Below are 24,458 nucleotides of genomic sequence, written 5' to 3' on the forward strand. Positions count from 1 at the left end.
AGAACTGAACTGAACTGAATTTGTTAGAGCTAAACTGAACTGAAAATAATTGAAAAAGAGTTCGCGCTAGCAGTTCAATCAGCTAAACACAATACATTATAATGATTAGCAACTAAACAATAAAATATACTTACAATTTACAAATAAGACTTTTTTCTTTTCTTTTTTGTAATGAATTTTGGTAGTGCAGAAAGTGTGAGCTGAAAAATTCACCTAACACCAACAGAAAAATACGACCAAGCAAGTGTGACTGTGAAAAATGAGGTGGGAAATTGCTTGTAGTAGACATAACAGGAAGATCAGTAAAGAGCATGGGCTGATTTCAGAAGGGCTACAATTAGTCGAGGCCTCTTTTGTTCTGTTTTGCTCTTGTCAGTCAGTAGTCTGTGCTTCAGTGTATAATTTTCACACCCAATTCTCATTTCTACTCATTTGATTTGATTTGATTTGGGCTTTCTCATCTTCTTTGCTTTCTTTGTCATTTCCCATTAGGAATTATGGTCTTGAGAAATTTTATGTGCGTAACGCTAACGTTGGAGCCCTTGGAGGGGTCTAGTTACACGAGGACATACACGTACAAAAACGAACATGAATACGGATATGGATATAAAATAGATACAAAATATGTCAAAAAAAAATAGCAAAAAAAATCATGGAGTAATTTATAACATATAATTAAAAGGAAGATTTTATGAAATTTTCAATAAAATGGTAAAATTTAACCTAAATATTCAATTAGAGATGAAAAAATAGCATTACAAAGAAACCAATAAAATGAAAAAACTAAAAACAAAATACATCAAATTAAATAATTTGTAGCTAAGTATTTATTACCCATAAAGTATATGAGTAGACATGTAGGGCTTGTTTTGATTGACTGAATTAAGCTGAACTGAACTAAACTTATTGGAGCTGAACTGAACTGAATATTTTATGAGAGAAAGAAATTGAGAACTGAACTGGACTGAACTGAAAATAAGCTGAAGAGAACAGGCCCGTAGTGCCCACATAGCCTCATGTATGTGTTATGTGTCCAATACAATTACACCGGCCAATTGAATTTGATTACTCGTACGTTATTACTAGACTTCATAAAATTGATTCGTATTTCAAAATTATTGTGAATTTTGAACTAGAAAGCCTATTTTAACTCAATTGAACTAATTATTTAGTCTTTTCATCAATACCAGATTTTCATTAGGTTTTAATTTTTTATTTTTTATTTATTATTATTAAAAGATTTTCATTAGATTATAATACTAAATTTAATGACTCATCACTCAAATAGACTTGGAATAAATATATACGGATAGCTACTTATGTTCAAATTAAACTCAACGTAGTGATTGACTCATAACCTATAGAAGTTAGTATCGGATATTGTACGAAGTATATCAGTTTTTCAATATATAAGGTCAACAAGGACATGATCAAGCTTACCCAAAAAAAAAAAAGGGGGGACGTGATCAAGCTCTTTACTTGTTTAAATTTACTTATTTTGGGTTGTTGGCCAAGTTTTAAGGTCATTTAATATTGATTTCACATAGATCAACCTTAAACTTGGTACCAACAAATTTATCAATTCAGTTAGGTAGGTTCATCAGATTAAGTGTTGTTCTCTTCACTCCTGTAGAAATGTTCAATAAAAATAGTTTTGATTAATAGAAGTAAAATTTTGTAACTTCAAAGAACAAATATAACTGAAAAATTTAAAATAAATTTTAATTAGTAAAATGCATATCAAACAACATGCATTATTAAATAATTATTAATCAATGTATAACTTTTATTTAATAAAGATAGAGGTGTAACAAAGCTCTAATATTACCACACAAAATGACAAATAATTGTACCAACATTTAAAGTTATTGTAATTGATTGGTAGACTACTTCTAAGCATTATTCTCACCTACTCTAAAGCCTAGACCATGTGAGATTTTGAGAACGTTCATTTACATTATTTAAATAGAGTAGTACCAATTTTTGTACCAACAATCATGTGTGAAATTTTATTACAAAATATAATTTTAAAAAAATTATAGGGTATATCATTATTATTATTATTAGACAAATGCTAACGAACGTCACGGGGGCGTTGGATAAGCTAGTTAATAGTAGAAAGATTAAATTAAAATTAACATTAATTACACCGATCAACCCGTGATTTTGTCATGCTTTTCCAAATTAATACCACTTTAGGTAAGATTTTAAATGCTTATCCAATGCCCCAGGGGTGTTCGTTAGCAAGATCCTTATTATTATTATTACTATTATTATTATTATTATTATTAAAATAAAACAAAAAAAAAATGTACATTTACAATTGTAATGAACTCTAAATATATTCATTAACTAGGTTAGATCCCGTGCCATGCACGGTTTTTAATTTTTGTCACAGAGTATCAATTTAATTTTTTTTTAAAATCTCAGATCAAGCTACTTAATTTTTTATTTTTTTTAATACATATTATATTGCTTCCTTCTATTTTGAACCTTGATGGCAATTTATCTATATTTCAAACCAAGTTGAAAAATATATATTCATGATTTTTTTTTTTTACTATAAATAATCATTATACATTAAAAAGTAATTACTAATATAGGAATTTATTTATACAAAGATATGGTTAGATATTTATGTTTATAAATATATTATTCTACGATTATTTTCCCTAAATTTTGGAAGTAAATATTTTGCGTTTATAATTTATCAATTTTTAAAAGTTTTATTTTTTAAATTTAATTTTAAAAATATACTAAGGGCACACAAGAAGATGACACGTTTCATTGTTGGTGTGTCTTTTAGGGCCTGATCATATTTACTGAACTGAGCTGAACTGAACTGAACTGAACTGATTGGAGCTGAACTGAACCAAACTGAACTGAACTGAAAAATAAAAATGCATAAAACTGAACTGAACTGATTAGAGCTGAACTGAACTGAACTGATTGGAGCTTAACTGAACTGAACTAAACTGAAAATAAGTAAATATGAACAAGCCCTTAGTATATAGTTATTGATTGATTGATTGATTATTATTCAAGATTCTAAAGCACACACAATTTCTTAAACTATGGGGCAATGCTTTCCTAATGTATGGGGGTAAGAGAATGAGAAGCTATTATGTAAGGCTTGCAATAATTTTGTTAATTTTACTTTTGAGTAACCATGAATAATTGAACATAGAAGTTCATATATCCAAATCTTGATCAGAATACATTTAAAAAAAAAAAAAAAAAACCATTCAATGGATTGAGGACAATTTTTTTTTATTAATTCATTACCATTGTTTTTGAAATTTCTTATAATATTTTCTTATACCATATGACAAAACAAAAGCTCATGATCAATAAAACATGTCAAATTTTAGAACTTTAATTAAAATGAACATAAACACGTACTAAGTTTTTTAATACAAACCTTTTAAAAAACAAGTTATAACAACTTTTCTTCCAATACTTCTGAATTTTTGATGCAATGATACACATGACTTTTGACGAGTGCAAGGTTTCAACTAACAAATACGCATAAACCTATGGTCTATTGTAAAGATTTCCAATAATCCATGTCCCCATATGAAACTTTTATTTTTTCCTTCAACGATTTTGCCACATTCGTATACACATATCAAAGTAAAAGCAAAGAGTTTTTTCAATTATATCAACGTCCATCCATATTTTATATCAGTCATATTATTCTTTAGAATTGAATAAATCTGAATTTAAATAAATTTAAATTACGAGAACTCCAAAAGATCTTTTTTCAATTTGTTCTTCCATCTTTTATATTAGTCATATTCTTTATGATTGAATAAATCTGAATTGAATTAAATTTAAATTACCAGAAATCCAAAAGATCAAGCAATTATACACTATGTACATAATTCAAACTTTGTCCCATTATCTAATCTACTCAATTGTATGTTTATATATATATTTTCTTTTAGTAATAAGCTCCCAACAAGAGAAATTTACAAGTCTCATCATTGAAGGGTATGTATCAAGTGAAGTTCCAAAACAAATCCATTCACAATAGAAGTAAAGCAAAGACCTACTTAAGTATTACGAGCTAAGCTAAAGGCTTGTTCTCTTCATATTATTTTCATTTCAGTTTAGATCGGTTTTTAATTTCCTTCTCTTATAAAATATTCAGTTCAGTTCAGTTCAACTCAACTCAATTCAGTCAATCAGAACATACCCTAATTTAAACCTATTACACATGAATATGCTGCCTTAAACTTATCAATAAGAACATATCGTATAGTTGTACTTAGTAGTATATATAAAACTATTAGCCATTCAAAGTTTCAAACCAGGCAAACAAAACTAATTTAACTAATAACCATCACTTGGTTTCTTCATACTCAAAAGTTGAAGATTTGTTAGATTTCCTTTCAAGTGAGGACAAGCATGAAGCATATCTTATAATTTTATTATAGTTCCTAGGAATTGGCACAAATTAAAGGGGTGTTTAATCCAAAATCCGACCGTGCAAATCTTGCAGTATACCTAACATACGTTGAGGGGGGGCCTTGGAATGCGTGATTATATTATAGTCTTACCACCTCCACACTTGGTGCCCTTATTTAACTTCTGTAAAGCTATAAAGTTTACACTCAAAGATGGAAAAAAAGAGAAGGGAACCCAAATTACAAAAGAACCCCAAAAGTTAAAGGACACAACCCCATTACCCCAATACGATTATGAATGAACACTTTCATACTTTGTACTTTGTAGTGCTAAATTAAAGTTAAAGCTCATTGACTCCTGCCTTCCCTTTTTCTTTCTCAGCCGAAAGCACTCCCATCCATAAAAATTAATTTGTGTAAATTATATATTTTGTAATAAATATTCGATAATGAACTAGTACTCCATATAAGAAAAAAAAATGATAGATGTTGAGATTAAAAATTAAATATTGTGAATAATATATTAAGCACTAATTTAATACATATTGATATTGTCATATGGAGTAAAATTTATGGCTAGATAGTTTAACTCATGAATCTCCTTAAAGTCTTAAACCATATGACAGTTAGAATTTAATACGTAGTATATGAGTTGAGAGAAGAATAGCTTAGATATATAGGAAGTAATCTTAACAATATACGAAGTATTAACAACTTGTTTTACTTTATATACTAGAATAAATGTACTCCATGATTAAGTTTGCTACACGTACAATTAGGTCTTATATATCTAGGATACTGTTAAGTACAAAGTTATATAAAGGCCTAAAACTAAAAGTCATTTTTTTTATATGGTGCACATGTGGACATAAGCTTGACTCGCCTATCAAGTTTAAGTTGTATAAAGAAAAAAACCCATATGAATTCTTCAATTTAATTTTAATCCCCCTCCATTATATTCCCTTAGAGCTTTGATTATTTGGATAATTTTAGACTTGAACTCGAATCTCAACCCTAGATTGGAGCACCAAATAATTTAGCTATTCAATCATTCTCAACTATTGAGGAATGAAAAAAAAAAAAAAAAGCACCATTGCATTATCTTTTCCACCCATTTGAATAGAGCAATGCATACAAAAACAAATTGCAATTTTATGGAATACCTTTAAATTCTTAACTCTTAATCATTTGTTTGTACAGTTAACGCATTATAAATAAAATAAAGGACAATGTCTAAACTTTAGAGACACTAGGAACTAGATAGGATGAAAGTCTAAATCGATTGATGGCCTAATATCCTAAATTCCTTAGTAATTGACTAGAATAATCGTAAAGTTTGTCACTCAAATTAATATTTAAGAAAGAATCAAACTTATTCTGCACTATGCATGCACTAAATTGAGTATCCAAATTTTTTTAATAATAGTGCACGATATTGCATGCTTAATTTCTTACATTGATAATTAGATTGATCCCAAGAATAGAACAAATTCTAGATACGTTGATATATTAAAGAAAATACTATAATACAAGTTGACTTTTTATTTATTATTACGAATTACTCCATGCAAATTCCTAACCTAAGCTACTATTTGTTGACTTTTTATTGATTCTAATCCTCTTTTAATGACCATTGAATTAGGTTTATGGTTCTTTCAAATCGATATAAAACTTTTTAATATATTTTGTTTGACTAAATGTGGTATATAATCTGTTACAATGAAAGCTTGTATAGGCTGTTCTGTTTTGGTCTAATATCTATCATGTTTGTTGAGCTGGTCTAAGAAAATAAATGTTGATCTTAATTTTACACTAGCTAGTTAAAGAAAAAACTTACAAAGTGATGAGATCTTGTTAAGTTCCTTATTTAATGTACTTTTTTTTTCTTCAAACATTTAGGTTTTATAATTTTTATTATGTAGTACTTCCTCTGTTCTTTTTTACTTGACCTATTTCTTTTATCACGTTTGCCAATATAAAAATTTAACGGTCAATAACTTTAATTCTACATAATTAAAAAATATAAAAGTTATACATTATGATAGTACTTATTGAGACGAATTCAAAATGATCCAACGTGAATATGTTTTTCCTTACATATTATTCACAAAACACGGTCAAAGGAGGGGTGGTAAATAGTGTAAAAGTCAAAGCGGGTCAAGTAAAAAAGATCGGAGAAAGTAATAAATAAAGGAAAATAAAAAGTTTGATAGTTTGATCTAGTCTAGTTATTCATAAAATAATAAATTTATGGAACGAAGGGAAGGTGAGATCGAACAAATTCTCAATTTAAATGGGAGAATGTGACTCATTTTAAGTGGGTGGCCTGAACTATATAGAAACCACAAAAACGTTAGTCAGTAGTATTGATAATCCTACAATTAACACTTCCTCTGTTATTGAAAGGCAAAAAAAGGTTACGTTTGCACGGTTATTAAGAAAATAAGATAGTGGAAATCAATAATATAATTAAATATTACTGCTATAACTATTGTTTCGGCAAAAAATGAGCTAATCGGGCCTTGGAGGGGTGTCTGAGAACCTCGAATTTGGGCCTTGAATGGACCTGCAAAATGAACCCCGAGCCCCGGGGGTTGAACCCGGGGCGGAGCCTCCGACGCCCAAGTTAGTTGCCAAACAATGCATATTTTGAGAGGAGTTTAGGGGAGAGAGTGGAGGAGTATGGTCATCTTAGATGATAAGAGTGACCTCCTTTTACCTTATGCCCTTTGAGGGGTATTTATATGAGTACATAAGTGGGTTTATGAGCCCTAAAATTACATATGTGGGCCGTTGAAGGCCATATTGATGTATTTGACTTATTTGGGGCCTTTTATACCTTTTTTATGGCCTTTGGGCTTATATGGGTAGAGTTACCCAAGACTAAAATGGGTGTGACCATTTTAGTACCCAAACAATTAGCCCCCGAGACCCAATTCTATTTGAAAAAATGAGTTGGGTTTTGTTTCAATTTCCCAAATAATTCGTTCATAGAAATTGAGTCGAAGGACTTTATTTGTTCAGGTTTATGCAAGGCAACACTCTTGATCCAAGGTTTGATCTGAGGACTGAAAGAGTTCATCCGAGGCAACACTCTTGATCCAAGGATTGAAAGAGCTAATTACTCTTGATCCGAGGACTGAAAGAGTTTTACTCTTAATCCGAGGATAAAAAGAGTTTATTACTCTTGATCCGGGGATAGAAAGAGTTTATCTGAGGCAACACTCTTGATCCAAGGATTGAAAGAGCTAATTACTCTTGATCCGAGGACTGAAAGAGTTCATCCGAGGCAACACTCTTGATCCAAGGATTGAAAGAGTTAATTACTCTTGATCCGAGGATAGAAAGAGTTTACCCTTGGCAACACTCTTGATCCAAGGATTGAAAGAGCTAATTACTCTTGATCCGAGGATAGAAAGAGTTCATCCGAGGCAACACTCTTGATCCAAGGATTGAAAGAGTTAATTACTCTTGATCCGAGGATAGAAAGAGTTCATCCGAGGCAACACTCTTGATCCAAGGATTGAAAGAGTTAATTACTCTTGATCCGAGGACTGAAAGAGTTCATCCGAGGAAACACTCTTGATCCAAGGTTTGATCCGAGGACTGAAAGAGTTCATACGAGGCAACACTCTTGATCCAAGGATTGAAAGAGTTAATTACTCTTGATCCGAGGACTGAAAGAGTTCATCCGAGGAAACACTCTTGATCCAAGGTTTAATCCGAGGACTGAAAGAGTTCATCCGAGGCAACACTCTTGATCCAAGGATTGAAAGAGTTAATTACTCTTGATCCGAGGACTGAAAGAGTTCATCCGAGGCAACACTCTTGATCCAAGGTTTGATCCGAGGACTGAAAGAGTTCATCCGAGGCAACACTCTTGATCCAAGGATTGAAAGAGTTAATTACTCTTGATCCGAGGACTGAAAGAGTTCATCCGAGGAAACACTCTTGATCCAAGGTTTGATCCGAGGACTGAAAGAGTTCATCCGAGGCAACACTCTTGATCCAAGGATTGAAAGAGTTAATTACTCTTGATCCGAGGACTGAAAGAGTTCATCCGAGGCAACACTCTTGATCCAAGGTTTGATCCGAGGACTGAAAGAGTTCATCCGAGGCAACACTCTTGATCCAAGGATTGAAAGAGTTAATTACTCTTGATCCGAGGACTGAAAGAGTTCATCCGAGGAAACACTCTTGATCCAAGGTTTGATCCGAGGACTGAAAGAGTTCATCCGAGGCAACACTCTTGATCCAAGGATTGAAAGAGTTAATTACTCTTGATCCGAGGACTGAAAGAGTTCATCCGAGGCAACACTCTTGATCCAAGGATTGAAAAAGCTAATTACTCTTGATCCGAGGATAGAAAGAGTTTATTACTCTTGATCCGAGGATAGAAAGAGTTTACTCTTGATCCGAATATAGAAAGAGTTTATTACTCTTGATCCGGGGATAGAAAGAGTTTACTCTTGATCCGAGGATAGAAAAAGTTTATTACTCTTGATCCGAGGATAGAAAGAGTTTACTCTTGATCCGAAGATAGAAAGAGTTTATTACTCTTGATCCGAGGATAGAAAGAGTTTATTACTCTTGATCGGGGGATAGAAAGAGTTTACTCTTGATCCGAGGATAGAAAGAGTTTATTACTCTTGATCCGAGGATAGAAAGAGTTTACTCTTGATCCGAAGATAGAAAGAGTTCACCCTTAATCCGAGGATAGAAAGAGTTTGTTACTCTTGATCCGAAGATAGAAAGAGTTTTACTCTTAATCCGAGGATAAAAAGAGTTTACCCTTGATCCGAGGATAGAAAGAGTTTACCCTTAATCCGAGGATAGAAAGAGTTTATTACTCTTGATCCGAGGATAGAAAGAGTTTACTCTTGATCCGAAGATAGAAAGAGTTTATTACTCTTGATCCGGGGATAGAAAGAGTTTACTCTTGATCCGAAGATAGAAAGAGTTTATTACTCTTGATCCGGGGATAAAAAGAGTTTACTCTTGATCCAAGGATAGAAAGAGTTTATTACTCTTGATCCGAGGATAGAAAGAGTTTATTACTCTTGATCCGGGGATAGAAAGAGTTGATTACTCTTTCTCCGGTTCAGACAAACCATCTTCGGCAGCACCCTCGGCTCATATGGTTGTGAGCTTCGGCTGGGAGCTCGAATCTCGGCGAAGGTAAACCTCGGCTGGGCTCGGCTTCGGCTATGGCTAGCCTTGGCCAGGAGATAAGAGGTGAGCTTCGGCTCGGCAATGGTTACCGACCTTAACTTGGGAGCGATAAACTGTACCACCCTTGGTTTCTGCTGAATCACCTTCGACTCGCCCAGAACGCCTTCGGCTTGGGCTGAAACTCCTTCGGATAGCCTCGGCTGAAAAGCCTTAGGCTTGGCCGAAACACCGGTCTCGGCTCGGCTGGCTTGCCCAGAACACCTTCGGCTTGGGCTGAAACATCTTCGAATAGCCTCGGCTCGATGAGCTTCGGATTCCTTTTGCTTATCCGAGCTATTTGCTTCGGATTTTTAGATTGGTGATAGTTTGAGCTTTTTTAAGCTTCAACAATGGTAGACAACCTCGGATCTTCTTCGGCTGCTACTTTAGATGTGATGTGAATAGATTTGGCTCACTTCACAATACTAGCCTTGACCCCCATTGACCTCGGCATGTGTTGCCTAGGATGAAATGGTGAGTCGTTCTAGTGGTGGAGTTGTGAGCCTTGAAGCTTGTGATGAAGACAATGGCAATTTCCTTCGGCAAGCATTGAATTTACATAAACTTGATTGATTTTTTATGTATGTTTCATGCCACCTGCTGCCTCTTCAACTTGGTGGTGTGAATGAAAGGCTCGCTTTTGTGAGCTTTCCATTAGAGCCACGTAGATCTAGCTTTTATTCTTCTTCAAGAATAATTAAGGTTTGACCATATTCATGGAATATTTCCCAATTTTTTTGTAAAGGCAAGAAGTACCTTGTTAGTAGTGGTTAGATTGGTGACAAATCAAAATGTTTATCTATCATCTCCACCATTTGCAAGAATGATTACCCCTTTTGACAGGAGTAATAATTTTGGGTTAAATTTGCTAGAAATTTTGACCCTTTTTCGTGATAGAACACAGTAGCCATGAATTAGTGGATTTTCATGGGTAGTAGTACTCGTATCCCCACAAACGGCGCCAAATTGTTTCGGCAAAAAATGAGCTAATCGGGCCTTGGAGGGGTGTCTGAGAACCTCGAATTTGGGCCTTGAATGGACCTGCAAAATGAACCCCGAGCCCCGGGGGTTGAACCCGGGGCGGAGCCTCCGACGCCCAAGTTAGTTGCCAAACAATGCATATTTTGAGAGGAGTTTAGGGGAGAGAGTGGAGGAGTATGGTCATCTTAGATGATAAGAGTGACCTCCTTTTACCTTATGCCCTTTGAGGGGTATTTATATGAGTACATAAGTGGGTTTATGAGCCCTAAAATTACATATGTGGGCCGTTGAAGGCCATATTGATGTATTTGACTTATTTGGGGCCTTTTATACCTTTTTTATGGCCTTTGGGCTTATATGGGTAGAGTTACCCAAGACTAAAATGGGTGTGACCATTTTAGTACCCAAACAACTATTACTAGTATTATACAAGGTTCTTTGCTAGATGTGCTTGTTAATTTTTAGTAGCAATAATTGAAAAGATTAGACATATAGAATAGGTAATTATGAAATGATTAGTACCTAAAATAAATTAAGAATGATTTAAAATCTCAAATTATCATGTTGAATCACAAAAATTTTCAAATTATATATATTAAGGCCATGTTTTTCCCACCTTATTATTACCAACTACTCTATAGTAATTCAAACACTTTTTTTGTTTTTTTTTTTTTTTTTTTTTTTTTTTTTTTGGGTTTGAGTTTTAGGTAGTTATTTTACTTAATTCCCTCTAAAAGTTTTAGCTACTAGTTAGATGCCATACAATTTAACTCCTAAAACAAGCTAACTTAGCTTGTACTTGGCATTTTTTCTTGTTATGGTTTGAAGAAAAATACTCCTAAGTCCCACTGTTTGTAGTACAAATACATTTATTTGTTTAGGATAATATACCAATTACTACCGCAATTTAATACCACTTTGTAAATTACTACCGCAAATTAAAAAAATTGTGAATTACAACCGCAAATTTTTTAAAGATGTTGCGATTACTACCAAACCCCCATTAAACCCAACTATGACGTTATTATAACCCTTTAACTATGGTCAAACATGGGTTAAAGTAATATAATGACGTCATAGTTGGGTCTAATGGGTGTTTGGTAGTAATCGCAACATCTTAAATTTTTTTGCGGTAGTAATTCACAATTTTTTAAATTTGCGGTAGTAATTTACAAGTGGTATTAACTTGCAGTAGTAATTGACAAATTATCCATTTGTTTATTTCATGATTTGGAAGCTTCCATATTATTTGTCACAACTCACAAGGCTCTTGGCTTAGATTTGGTTTGCGATTCCTTTCACCTGAAAATTATTGTATTAAATATGGATTAATGCCTTCCACTAAGCATGCATTAAAGCTAAGCCAGATTTGACTGATCATTTATTACGTGACAAATTCCTTTATTTTATACAGTATTTTGTGCAATATGCTACAGTACCTTATATAATTCACTGTAATTTTCAGCATTGTGCTAGTGTATAGTTATTTTTTTTTTATTTTTTTTTTCACATAGTATAGTTTGTTTTCAGCCTTTCAGGCAGTCCATTCATATTCAACAAAAATATGCCAACAAATTTAAAGAACATAATACATCTACCACAAAAAAAAGGAGGGTTACAATAGGCCAGTGACAGCCAACGTAAAACTTTATCACATCTCTTGACATTAGCCACAATGATCGTGAGTAGGGGTGGGACTTTTCAAACCGAACCGTGAAACCGTCCGTTACCGAACCGAACCATCACGGACCGAACCGTTTATAACCCGCTAATTTTAAACCGAAAACCGAACTGAACCGTATAATGTCAAACCGAAACCAAACCGAACCAATTAATGTTAACCCGTTACGAACCGTAAACCAATAACAAACCAAACCGTTTATAAACCGAAACCGTTTGAACCGATTAATGTTAACCCGCTAACTAATTAAACCGAACCGTTTATAAACCGAAACCGTTTAAACCGTAGGAAAAAACCGTTTAAATCGAACCATTTACAACCCGCTAACCGTTTAAACCAAACTGTTATAACCCATTAAACCGTTTAAACCGAACTATTTTCAAACCGCAACCCGTTTAAACCGATCCGATTACAAACTATTTAAACCGAACCGTTTACAACCCGTTCCATTCAAATTGAACTATTTACAACCTTTAACAATTTGTTAGAATTCCACGAAATATATTTTAACAGTACAATTTTTTTTACATATAATTATTGATTTAAATTTGTAAATTTTTTTGCTATTATAAAATTAAAATTATATTGTTGTATAACTAAATTAGGAGTTATAAATTAAATAAAAAAATGAAAAAATTTGGCCACCCACCCAATCCAACCACCCTCCACCCACCCACCACCGTAACCCACCCTAACACCACCCCCGCCGTCACCCCAGACCCACCCTAACACTACCCCCCACCCACCACCGTTACCGTAACCCACCCCCACCCCACCATCGTTACCGTAACCCACCCCCACCCCACCAACGTCAACCCAGACCCACCCTAACATCACCCCCGCACCCACCATAATTACCGTAACCCACCCCACCCCACCCCACCACCCACCGTAAATAAAAAAACCCAGACCCAAACCTTACCCCACCCCATCCACCACCGTCACCGTAAATAATAAAAACCCAGACCCATACCCCACCCCACCTACCACCATCACCGTAACGTACCCCACCCCACCCCCTTAACAAACCCCACCCCACCCCACCACCACCGTCACTGTAAAAAAAAAAAAAAAAAACCAGACCCAACCCCAACCACACCCACCACCGTCACCGTAACACACCCCACCCCACCCCATACAAAAAAATCGAAAAAAAACCCAAACCCACCGTAACCCCACCCCACCCACCCCCACGAAACCCAACATCCTCGAAACCCCCCAACTCACTCTAATTGCTCACCCACCATAAAACTCCCTCCCTCCCTCGAAAAATCCTCCCTCCCCACCCACCCGAACCCAGTCTAACCGCCGCCGCACCCACCCTAACTCGGCCCCCTCCGTTGCCCACAACTTGAAAAAAAATTAAAAAGAAAAACAGAAAATAAAAAAAGGAAGAACGAAAACACCTTATATATTAATCCTGAATTTGGCCTCGAATTTGGTTTTAAAAGGCCAAATTCGATCATGAAACAACTAGATCTAGAGTTTCGTGGTCGAATTTGACCATAAAAACCGTCGTGCGTGGTGCCGGTGGACGGAGACGGAGAAACGAGATGGAAGAAAGGAGAACATAGACGGAAGAAGGGAGAAGAAGGAAGAAGAAGAAAGGAAGAAGGAAGAGGAGATGAGAGAGAAAACGAGAGAGCAGTGAGCATATTAGCAGCCATGACTTCAAAAAATTGATAATATTACAGAAGAGGATTAAGAAAACGAGAGAGAAATCAAAAAGAGTACTAAAGAGACGATGGTAAGAGTGATCTGATTGGTGGAAAAGAAAACACACGGATCGTGAATTGGAATGTGTGCGATGATAGGCCGTTAGATGACATGCAAATCAATGGATGATATTTAATATAAGACGGTGACACAGATCATGGGATAATGGATTTGGATAGTATGTTTTTTTTATTCATAGCTACGTACAAATAAAAACACTACTGTACTCTTAACTTTATGTAACTTATAAATTGTAAGAAACACAAATGTTTGGAAATTGGAATTGATTCAATATGACATATTTAATGTATATTAGTTATATGCATATCAGTATATGTAATAAATAATAATGTATGGTACGATTGGTATCATACTATCATTGGTATGTATAGATAATCGATAAATGTATCTGATATTAAAACTTAAAACAGTTGATGATCGATCTAATTGAATACTTCTACTTCCCCACCCGTCTTCTTTAACTTGCAAGCTGCAACATATATATGTTGCAGCCTTGTAGGCACGTAATCTTAAAAGGTGATTAGAGAGGGTAAGACAACAAAGTAATTCAGCAATATAACTTTAACACCAAAATTATGGAATAGTTACAAACAATTGTCAATTATTACTTTATTAGACTAATGGGAAATTGAATAATCGTGATTTTAATTAAACATCCAAATATAGTTCCGTAACATTAAATTATTAGTTTATTACAATATCAATTATCGATTTATCGTATTCAAAGTACCAATTCATCAAATCATGGTTATGACGCGATCTTTAAAACAATTAAAACAAGAAGCTGATAGCCTGATAATATTTGATAATGAAACAATAATACATTAATACCTTATAAATTTGTAATAGACTAATATTTAATAAACAACAACAAGACTATAACCAAATTTGAAACATAACACATTAACATGATATAGAATGAATGAGAATTTCTGTAATTCTATATAATCTGATATCTGAATCGATTTATCGTATTCAAAGTAGCAACTCATCAAAACATGGTCATGACACGATATCTAAAACAATCCAACAAGAAGCTGATAACCTAATAATATATATTTAATAATGAAACAATAATACATTAATACATTATAAATTTGTAATAGACTAATATGATAATATCGAATAAACAACAACAAGAGTATAACCAAACTTGAAACATAACATATTAACATGATATAGAATAATTGAATAAATGAAGATTTGTGTAATTGTATATAATCCGATGTCTGAAAATAAAGTGACGAAGTCCCAACTTTATATAAAACGAAAATAGCTAACCGGTCAAAAATCTCTGAAAACCCAATTTCTACTCGATCCATTATTTTTTTCACCAACCTATGCCGACCCGCTAATGAATGGGAAATACTAGTCCCAACTTGATATAAAACAAAACGCGCTAACTGGTCAAAACCACTTTTTAGAACTCGATTTCAACCCGATCCAATTTAACCGATTACCAAACTAACCCGAACGATTTTAGCACCAAACCGAGTATAAACCGAACCGATATGAATCGAACTAGCATTAACCCGGGTAAACCCGCCCCTGAACCGACCCATTTCAAAATAATTCGTTCATGACCCGAACCGTTATGAACCCGGACCGGCGTTGACCCGGTAAAACCGCCCCTGAACCGATCCGTTTCAAACCGGTCAGATCACGACCCGAACCGTTTATAAACCGAATGGGCATTGACCCGGGTAAACCCGCCCCTGAACCGACCTGTTTCAAACCGACCCGATTATTAACCGAACCGTTTAAAAACCGAACCGGCATTGACCCGAGTAAATCCGCCCCTGAAGCGACCCGTTTCTAACCGATCTGATTATGACCCGAACTGTTTATAAATCGAACCGTTTATGACCCGAACCGAATTTAAATCGTACAAAAATAACCGAAACCGAACCGACCTGTGACTAATCAAAATCGAACTGAACCGACCCGCCGTCTAAATGAAACCGTTTTAACCCGAACCGTTTCAAACCGAAACCGTTTCAAACTGAGGTCAAACCGAACTGCCAGACCGAAGTCCCACCCCTAATCGTGAGTAGTACTAGGATGAGTGACCTTTCGAGAAATCCTTATGCTACTTCATGTAACCGACCCCACTTGTGGGAGGAAGGCAAGAAGAAAAAGAAGATAATAAATTTACCACAAGAACCAAGTAAGAGGGAACGACTATCTTTTTTGGTCCATAATATCTGCCTAAAGTTAGGAACACATATATTGCGCACCAAATGCACAAATTTTATAGGATAATTTGATTGAAGTTGTAGTTGTAGTTGTAGTTGTAGCATATCATTCCTTTCTTTGTTCGGCCAAACTACTTTATTAGTTTGTAAATTCTTGTATATGCGTGTTGTTACCCCTCATTGACATTCTCAATTATTTATCTAAGAATATTGCAAGTTTCCAACTTGTACTACAATGGAGAATAAAAATAACAAATGGTAAGAGAATATATTATCTCAAAAGAGAATATCTCTCACAATTCGGGATTACCTCCATCTCTTATAATCGAGGATAAATACGGCTTTTCAAAATTATCCTTTATAATAGTCATGACTCATGGTATCTATCTTCATCCATCACTTCAAATTAAGGATGGATCCATTATTTATTATCCTATAGTTTACACGATGACAATAATTAGAATTTATTATATACACCCAGGTGTACCATACATCAAACTAACCTAAGATTAGTTTTTGCTCTTTATTTGATGATAAAAATAAAAATACAATCATCAAAGTGAGAACAAATACTCATGTGTATGGTACACTCGGTTATATAAAACAATCTCTGGCAATAATAGGTGTAATTGATTTGAATATAACTCATGACTATAAATATTATTATGTTGATTTAGCCCAAATATTTTGTACTGTGTAACCTCATAATCCATTACTCTGACCTACCCTTTTTTCGGGTTCATAAGGATGTAGCCCCTTTCTTTTAAGACTGGCTTTATTAATTTTATTGATGGGCTGGACTACTTTCTTATTTTTGTTGGAACCTGTATTTTATTGGGCCTTCATTTTTCAAAAGCATGAATTTTGCAGTTGATAAAATTGTGTCAAAATATTTGTGAGACCAAAAAAAAAAAAGTCTGTACTATTTTGCAAACAATAATACATTGTGTCAAATATTGGCCGATGCTCGATGGCGGTATTGCTTAAAAAATTGGAGTGAATTTCATTACTACTACATTGCTAACCATAATACATGGGCTTTGAATTTTCATCATACACTTGAAAATATTTGTAACAAACATTGGTAATAACAGTAATAACTAGCTTAAAAACATTATCAACCATTTTGATCAATATGAGTTTTAATCTGTTTAGCCAATATTAATTGAAAACATGAGTTTTTATATCATCCTTCCAACCCAAACATCTGTAGTCAAGTTCGTTCAAGTTACATCCTTGGCCTAGCAAGCACCTCATCCCCGTTTCCCATGTCCGAACTCGATCCTGGCCTAGTCCATGTCTCCTTGAATTGTTCCTCCGTAACCCCTATTGTAATCAACACCCACAAAAAACTCGTTAGCACAAAATAAAAACATATAGAATGTTATGATTCGAGTTCAAAGTTACATCGAAAATTAAAAGAAAATAGGGAGAGTATGTTGTGACCTTTGCCCATGGCCGCGGTTGAGGTGATACCACCCTGAACAGTCCTTAACACACGATCGTAGTAATTGGCACCCGACCATTTTTGATGTGCAAGAGTATCAACTTCATTAGTTCTTTCCTCCCTTTGAATCCTTTCAACATAAGCTAGCATACCCCTCTTAGCATAGTCTTTGGCAAAAGTGTCAATGACTAAAGCATCAGCATGAAAACCAGCAAGAGTAATGAACTGCCAACAAAACCCGAGCTTGGCAATCTTAGGGATAAAGTCCATCATTTGCTGATCATTCATACCAGATGCATCCCAATTGAATGAAGGCGAGAGATTATAGGCTAACATCATTTCAGGCTGCCTCGACTTCACCCCATTGGCGAATTTAGTACACTCGAGGAGGTTAGGACCTGAGGTCTCCATCCAGATTAAGTCTGTTTGAGGAGCGAATGCCCATCCACGTAAAATGGCAGCATCGACGGATCCCTTAAACCTGTAGAACCCTTCCCTAGTCCTTGGCAAGTCCCAGTCCCAAAACAAGTTTTGGAGGCCTAATTTTGATGCAATCTCTCTAGATTCTTCATTGGACAAACACTTATCGAAGCTTGAGTGATTCTTCCACTCATTAAGTCTCTTATTCTTCTCCATTTCTCCTATTCCATTCAGTCCCTTGATTGCATCACTTACACACTCGGAGAAAGTCTTCAACTGTGCTTTTGCTAGCCACTCGTCTTCTAGAGCTTGCAGCTCAGGCCCTGACTTACCTGCAGTGGCGAATCTAGCATTTTAAATTTAACATATCAACATAAAAGAAGGTGTCAATTTACGTCCTAAATCAATTAGTGTAGCCATTGCATCCCTGCTTACCTGAATTGGTGGCCTCAAAGAGGATAGTAGCAAGGCCCTTACCACGAACAACCGGGTTAGTAGCCCCCAAGATGAACTGGTGGTCGCGAGTATCAATATTAGACTGAATTAAAGTAGCTGCAACAGAATCAGTCCTAGCCACCAAGACAGTCTCAGTCCCCATCACATCAAATTGTAGCCTAGCAGCCACGAGCCGGTTAATGTGTTCACTAACCGGCACCAAAACCTTCCCACCCATATGACCACACTTCTTAGTCACAGAAGACTGATCCTCTATATGAACTCCAGCAGCGCCGCGCTCCACGAAAAGCTTACACAGCTTAACAGTAGCAGTAGCACCACCAAAACCAGTATCCCCATCAGCAATAATAGGCTTAAGGTAATCAACATAAGGCGTTCGAGCCCTCTCCTCGCGAGGCAGGCTCATTCGAGCCTCCCTTTGCTTTCGATCATGGTATTGTTGAGCAAAGAAGAGATGTTCCACCTTATTAGGGACGGTATCATAGGGGTAGTCAGCAAGGTCAGGGCCGGGTTCGTTCGTGGAAGTATGTGTAGACGAGCACTGCCACCCCGACACATAAATCGTGTCGAGGTGCTTTGCCATCATGGTGACTTGGACAGGGTCCAATGCACCAAAGGTCCTAGAGGCAGTACCCTTAGCTTGGTGGCTCTTAAGGATGCGCCACAACTTCTTGGCTAGGTCGTTCGAGGCGTAGTTTTGCCTGAGGGTGCCTCGAAGAGAGACGATGTCTCGGGCCGAGTATGGACGATGAGTTAGCTTGAAGCGATCTGTGTTCCACCATGCTTCCACCTCTGCTACCTCTGCTTCGAATCGAACTTCTTCCTCCATTATCTATGCATACCAAATATGTAACATAACATGAATAACTATTTTGTAACTTATCTTAATAAATTAACCAGTAATTTTAATAAATGGTAATCACTGTTATATATATACAGTCCAATTGTCTAAAAATGATCGATTAGCTTCATATGTTTTTTTTTTTTTAAGTTGACCATATGAAGCATGAACAATATTTGCAGAGAACAAAACTAAATTGTACTTTGGCAGAAATATTATGAATAGTTATTAAATGTACAAAAATAAATAAATAGAATGGGAATTATTTTATACTCCGTAAATAAATTGGCAAGTAAATTAGCCTTATGTCAAATTCTTATGGAATTACATATGATACACTAATTAATTCTTGTATATATATAAAAAAAAAAGTGTACTTTGTATATATGATACACAAATTTATGGTGTGGTATATGTTTATTCTATAAATTTGGATGATATTATCTAAGCAATACTAATTTTAGGCAATTTTGCTATAAAAAGTCACACCACTGTTTAGGTTATCTTAAATTTTTTCCAACTTTGAGATGCGTTTATGCGTTCAATTTTAAGAGAAAATACAAGTTTATCAATATGATAAACAAAATGTGTTTATCAAAAGGCAAAATCGTAAATAAATCAACAACTTTTAATAAATATGGGTTCCACTGTTGATATATTTATGAAAATGCCATGATGACTAGGCATTTATGTTGTTTTATTTACTATTTTGCCATTTGATAAACAAATTTTGTTTATCAAATTGATTAATTGGAACTTCCTCTAATTTTAATGGACCTCAATACCTTTTGTATATTAACTTGTATGTTATAAAAAAATTTCATAGTGTGAAATCATTCCATCACTATGAGCATTGTCAGAAATAATTCTCCCAGAAACAAATGCGCTCTGATTTTCAGACACAATATCGGACAAAAAAAGATTTTAACCGCATCATATTACAAGAGCCTAAGACACCAACTTGTATAACACATTACATAAATTGATTGGCCTAACTTGCTTGTTTAACACAAATGTTCTAATTTTTCGACTTAATCCTATTTTGAAGTTAAATTTTATGTTTATCTTTGCCTCTACTACATACAAGTGATACATCTATCATATGATCTCAACAAATCAACAATCAACAATCAACTTATGTATAGTGAAATAAATTAATAAAACTTAAAATTACTAAACAAAAATTGCATGTTTACCATTGAAGGCACCGTGAAGGTTGAAGCCATTGCTAGACTTCAATTGCCTGCCAAGTGGAGGAGATTAAAGAAGAAGAGAAGATAACTTAAAAAAAACTCAGGAAATAATTTAGGATATGATATAATGAACAACAAAAATAATGTTGATGCAATGGTTTCTTCCTTGTCTTATTTATAGAAGAAAATGATCACACCATTATTTGACAGCATGGTTAACACGAATGCGAGCTCCTTGCAGATAACAACAAAAAACCCAATTAATCCATATTTTCATTATTAATTCATTTATTACTAGGGTGCCTTAACTAGGATGAGGACAAAAACAGTTATCTACTTATCTTTTACCGTGCTAGGTAGAGAAATTGCTTGGTAGATGTTGTATTACAAATAGTTACATACTTTAATTTGTATTATGTACTCAGTATTTGATTAGCACACATTCTTATTAAGACGGACTTACATTAAATTATTACAAGATGGTTTAAAGTTATCTTAATAACAACACGTAATCATTAATAAAACCAAAAATACATATTAAAATACAAAAATAATTGCAAATTAAAAGTTACACTTAAAGAGATTAAATTTACCATAAAAAATTGTTAAAGTTACCTCTACATTGACCGTCTTCAGTCTACTTTATACAAGACTTATTGTTTGATTAGGTAGTACTTGAGTCCTACTCAAATTTTTGTACATGAATATAATGGTTGTCGTAAAAAACTATCTATGAAACTCAAAATTTCATCCTAGCCTATTTTAATTTGTTCATCTTATTTCCACATATTTTAAATAAAATAAGGGCATGTTCACATTTATTGAATTGAGCTGAACTGATTGAAGCTATACTGAGCTGAGGTAAAATGAATATTTTATAAGAGAAGGAAATTAGGAGCTGAACTGAAATTAAGCTAAAGTGAACAAGCATTAAGTTCTAATAGATTTAGTTAAATTTGGGAAAATAAGTTTTGAGACGCAATTTCTTTTGTACTCCTGGAGTAACATGCACAAGGTACTCCAGGTTGTGTACCTTTTATGTTATTTCGATGTAAACTTCTTATTATTTTAATTTGTATATATGTTATTTTAAAATTAATTATATGTTATTCTGTATATTCATTCTTTTGTACTTATGAAATACAAAGTTTTTATTATTTCATGTTATTTCAAAATGTGTATTATGTTACTCAATGATGTATTTCATGTTACATTAATATTATTACAGAAATTTGATTGTTGTATACGAATGCTACTCTATTTAGTGCATTATGCTATTCAGTATAATATAACTCTATGTTATTTGGTTGAAAACTTTTTGTTACATAACATTATATGCTATGTTCACCGGACCATATTCATCTCTTTCGATTTTATTCTCTATTTTTATTTAGCTACTTCCTCTAAAATAAGTTTAAACAAAATAACACAAGTTTTTGGCAAAATAATACAATGTTTAATTAATATAAAAAAACCTATATTAAAAAAATAACACCAAGTTTAAACAAAATAACATCATACTTAAAAAGATCGTCATATGCTTTAAACCAAAATAACACAATTCAATGTTTTAACCAAAAAAAAAAAAAACAAAAAAAAAACTAATTTAATATAATAAATACTAACACAGTACAATCTTTAAGCAAATAACATTATAGTCTAGCAAAATAATATAAGGTTCAATCCAAAATAATTCATGGTTTTAACATAATAACGTGTATAGCAAGATAGTATGGTACCTAAGGAGTACCATACTCCAGGAGTACTTAAGACTAACTCGTTTTGAGAATGGTTAATTACCCAAGTTCAAATTTTAACTTGTCCTAAAAAAAAATAAAAATAAAAATAATAATAATAAAAAATGTATAAATTTTAACTTAAATATGGATCGGAATAAGTTTTAATAAACTCTAATAAGATCAGATAAGGTCTATAGTTATCTACGCTTAATTTGGACAAATATTTAAAAGCTTTTATACATTTATTTTTTTATTTTTTTAAATCATAGTATGTAGGATATTTAAATTAATACTTCATTCATTCAATAGAAATTAGTTGAAGTTAATATGCTTTGACTTTTAAAACTATTTTATAAACTTTACATAGTTCCACTAGCTTTTGTAATTTATAGGGGAAAAAAAAAGGTCAATGTAATATTTTATTAGATTTTTCTAACCGTGTATTTTCATAATACAGTACAACTTTTTATATTATTTTATTTGTTGATAAATAGGGATATATTTATACGGAATATAAGTTAATTTAAATGATGGAAAGGTAAAATCTTGATGAAATTCCCACACACATATACATTAATTTTAGATTAATTTTTAAATTACCACCCAAAAATGTAATCGTTTTCGAACTAACCATCCGTTTAATTTTTTATATTAAATTATCACCTCTTAAATTAAATAAATGTTCAGATTACCACCCATTTCAAAATCCCGTAGATTTTATGTCTGTAGGCCCCACCTAACACTTATTTTGACCATTTTGACTGATTTTCCCCCTAATTTTTCTTTTTAAAAACGATCTCTAAACTTTAATTCACATTTCTTTCACCAAATTCTATCAAATTTCAAATAGAAAGATGTGAATTGAAGTTAGGAGAGTGTTTTTAAAGAGAAAAATCGGGGAAAAAAATCAGTCAAAGGGATCAAAATAAGCGTTAAGTCGGGCTTACAGACGGAAAATTCACCGGATTTTTGAAATAGGTGGTAATCTGATCATTTATTTAATTTAAGGGGTGGTAATTTAAAATAAAAAATTAAACGGGTGGTTAGTTCGAAAATGGTTACATATTTGGGTGGTAATTTAAAAATTTTCCTTAATTTTATTTGTTTCCAAAAAAAAAAAAAAACATTAATTTTACGGAGTATCATTTTATCAAAGGCCTATAAATCTATAATTGGACATATTATCTACAATACAATCAAATAAAAATGACATCTAAGCTAGTTTGCGTGCTAAAAAAAAAATTAAAGAGCGAAATAATTCAAGAATTGAAAATATAATGTTTCTATATACACCCTAAAATAATACTTAAATTACGGAGTATAAGAATGCCAAATCATGATGAAGTTGGCAAAGATAAGAATCAAACAAAAAGTTAAAATTGAAGCACCATGAAACTCCCATTCCATTCTCTTATCATCAGCTTATCCTTAACAATTATGACACCCCGTTTTTTTAGAACTCTTTCTCATTTTATTTTTGTTATTGAAAAGTCTAATTGGTTTTATCTTATTACGTGTAACGATAACTGATATCCTGAAACTTGTGCCATGCTAATGTACCTTGCAGACTGACATACACATACTCGTATATTATTGGCCTTCTTCCAACTATTTGTGTTTATATGGGTCAAAAAAAAAATAAAAAAAAAATTTGTGTTTATAGTTGTCATCTTTTTCTAATTTTTTAAAAATAATTAACGCTTAAAAGTTATAAAAATCTTCAATTTATTAAGGAAAATAAAGAAATTTACGAGTATTATTATTTGTATATATATGAATTGTACTAACCTTATTATTTGAACATATATGAGTTATACTAACCTTAAATACTCCATTCGTTTTTAAATACTTGCTCCATTTATTTCTCAATGCACGAAGTTTTAGGAGAAATTAGAGAAAGTACTAAAATATGAAGGTAGTGTAGTGGGGTGGGTATTGGCCTATTGCCTTGATACTCGTATACTGTTGGCCTTTTTCAAGTCTTTGAATTTATGTATGGAAAATTTGTCAATTATAGTTATTTAAAAGTTCGTATTTTATAAATTAAAGTATTTGAAAAAAATATATTATAATTTACAATATAAAAGTACTAATAAATTGTAATTTGCCATCTAATTTAATTTTTTTCATTTTTATACGTATTGAAAA

General features: G+C 33.4%; 1 protein-coding gene across 1 annotated transcript; it reads right to left on the minus strand.

Moving 5' to 3' along the window:
- Positions 1 to 17,139: 17,139 nt before the first annotated feature.
- Positions 17,140 to 20,737, minus strand: LOC110698310 (isocitrate lyase-like). The gene is made up of 4 exons (XM_021875720.1): positions 20,575 to 20,737; positions 18,517 to 19,369; positions 17,661 to 18,413; positions 17,140 to 17,540 (listed from the first exon to the last, which is right to left on the minus strand). The coding sequence occupies exons 1-4, from the start codon at positions 20,602 to 20,604 to the stop codon at positions 17,443 to 17,445; spliced, it is 1,734 nt and encodes a 577-aa protein (XP_021731412.1). The 5' UTR covers positions 20,605 to 20,737; the 3' UTR covers positions 17,140 to 17,442.
- Between the last annotated feature and the right edge of the window lie 3,721 nt (positions 20,738 to 24,458).

This window comes from Chenopodium quinoa, unplaced genomic scaffold, assembly GCF_001683475.1.
Source record: "Chenopodium quinoa cultivar QQ74 unplaced genomic scaffold, ASM168347v1, whole genome shotgun sequence".
NCBI classification, from domain to species: Eukaryota; Viridiplantae; Streptophyta; class Magnoliopsida; order Caryophyllales; family Amaranthaceae; genus Chenopodium; species Chenopodium quinoa.

What these genes read in the sequence shown, in the direction of transcription:
- LOC110698310 (XM_021875720.1), bottom strand. Translation starts at nt 20,604, where the DNA reads ATGGCTTCAACCTTCACGGTGCCTTCAATG. An exon ending in CCTTCACGGTGCCTTCAATG is followed by an intron (nt 19,370 to 20,574) that starts GTAAACATGCAA and finishes TGGTATGCATAG; the next exon opens with ATAATGGAGGAAGAAGTTCG. An exon ending in AACCGCGGCCATGGGCAAAG is followed by an intron (nt 17,541 to 17,660) that starts GTCACAACATAC and finishes TGATTACAATAG; the next exon opens with GGGTTACGGAGGAACAATTC.